The sequence below is a fragment of the Morus notabilis genome, unplaced genomic scaffold (assembly GCF_000414095.1).
Source record: "Morus notabilis unplaced genomic scaffold, ASM41409v2 C11379962, whole genome shotgun sequence".
Taxonomy (NCBI): Eukaryota; Viridiplantae; Streptophyta; class Magnoliopsida; order Rosales; family Moraceae; genus Morus; species Morus notabilis.
Window position 1 is genome coordinate 1 of NW_010386466.1, and position 1,140 is coordinate 1,140.

General features: G+C 41.8%; 1 protein-coding gene across 1 annotated transcript; it reads left to right on the top strand.

Moving 5' to 3' along the window:
• Positions 1–3: 3 nt before the first annotated feature.
• On the top strand, positions 4–1,134 carry LOC112095060 (plant intracellular Ras-group-related LRR protein 4-like; the record flags this gene model as incomplete). The annotated part of the gene is made up of 1 exon (XM_024176738.1): positions 4–1,134. A coding segment is annotated over one exon (1,131 nt), but the record flags the coding sequence as incomplete, so codon positions are not given.
• Between the last annotated feature and the right edge of the window lie 6 nt (positions 1,135–1,140).

Here is a 1,140-nt window from a genome sequence, read left to right on the forward strand (position 1 = left end):
CTTCCAGAAAACTTAGGCAGCATGAGATCTTTGAAAGAGCTTCTAGTTGATGAGACTGCAATAGAAAGCCTACCGGAATCTATCTTCCACCTGACCGAACTCGAGAAGCTTATCTTAAACCGTTGCAGCCAATTAAAGAGACTACCCCATTGCATAGGAAAGCTCTGTTCTCTGAAAGAACTCTCTCTTAATGCATCTGGATTAGAAGAATTGCCAGACTCCATTGGATCTCTGGAAAACCTTCAGAAGCTAAGTGTCATGTGGTGTGCCTCATTGTCTGTACTTCCTGATTCCATTGGCAATCTCAAGTTGTTGACAGAGTTTTCTGTTTTGGCAAGTCCAATAAAAGAACTCCCTCTTTGTATCGGTTTCTTACCGAATTTGAAGGATTTATCGCTGGGGAAAGGCAAATTCCCCACAGAATTGCCTCCTTCAATGGGAAGATTAGATTCTCTTGTGATGCTTCAGATAGATGAGACATCAATCACTGATCTGCCTGATCAGATTGGAGAACTGAAATCACTGAAGAAGCTTCAGATGTGGAAATGTGGATCTCTTAGATCGTTGCCCGAGTCAATTGGCAGCTTAGTGTCTCTTACTACTTTGGTAATTCATGAAGCTAAAATCAAGGAGCTTCCAGAATCATTTGGTATGTTAGAGAACCTAATAGTGCTGAGACTCAACTTTTGTAGAGAGCTACATAAGCTTCCAGCTTCAATAGGAAAATTAAAGTCCTTGCACCGCCTGCTGATGGCGGATACTGCAGTGACAGAATTACCCGAAAGCTTTGGTATGCTCTCAAGTTTAATGGTATTGAACATTTCGAAGAATCCTCAAGTGCTAGATAGCAATGAAACTAGAACACCTGTGGTTCACAGTTCACAAAAATGTTCTTTTTTTCCGACTTCTTTCTCGAATCTATCCTCACTGAGTGAATTGGATGCTCGCACCAGGGGAATATCTGGTAAAATTCCTGATGATTTTGAGAAGTTGGCATCTCTAGAGCTTCTAAAACTTGGCAACAACAATTTCTGCAGCCTCCCATCCAGCTTAAGGGGCATGTCAATTCTTAAAGAACTTCTTCTGCCTCATTGTAGAGAGCTAAAGTCCCTTCCTCCACTTCCCTCGAGTTTGGTTAAG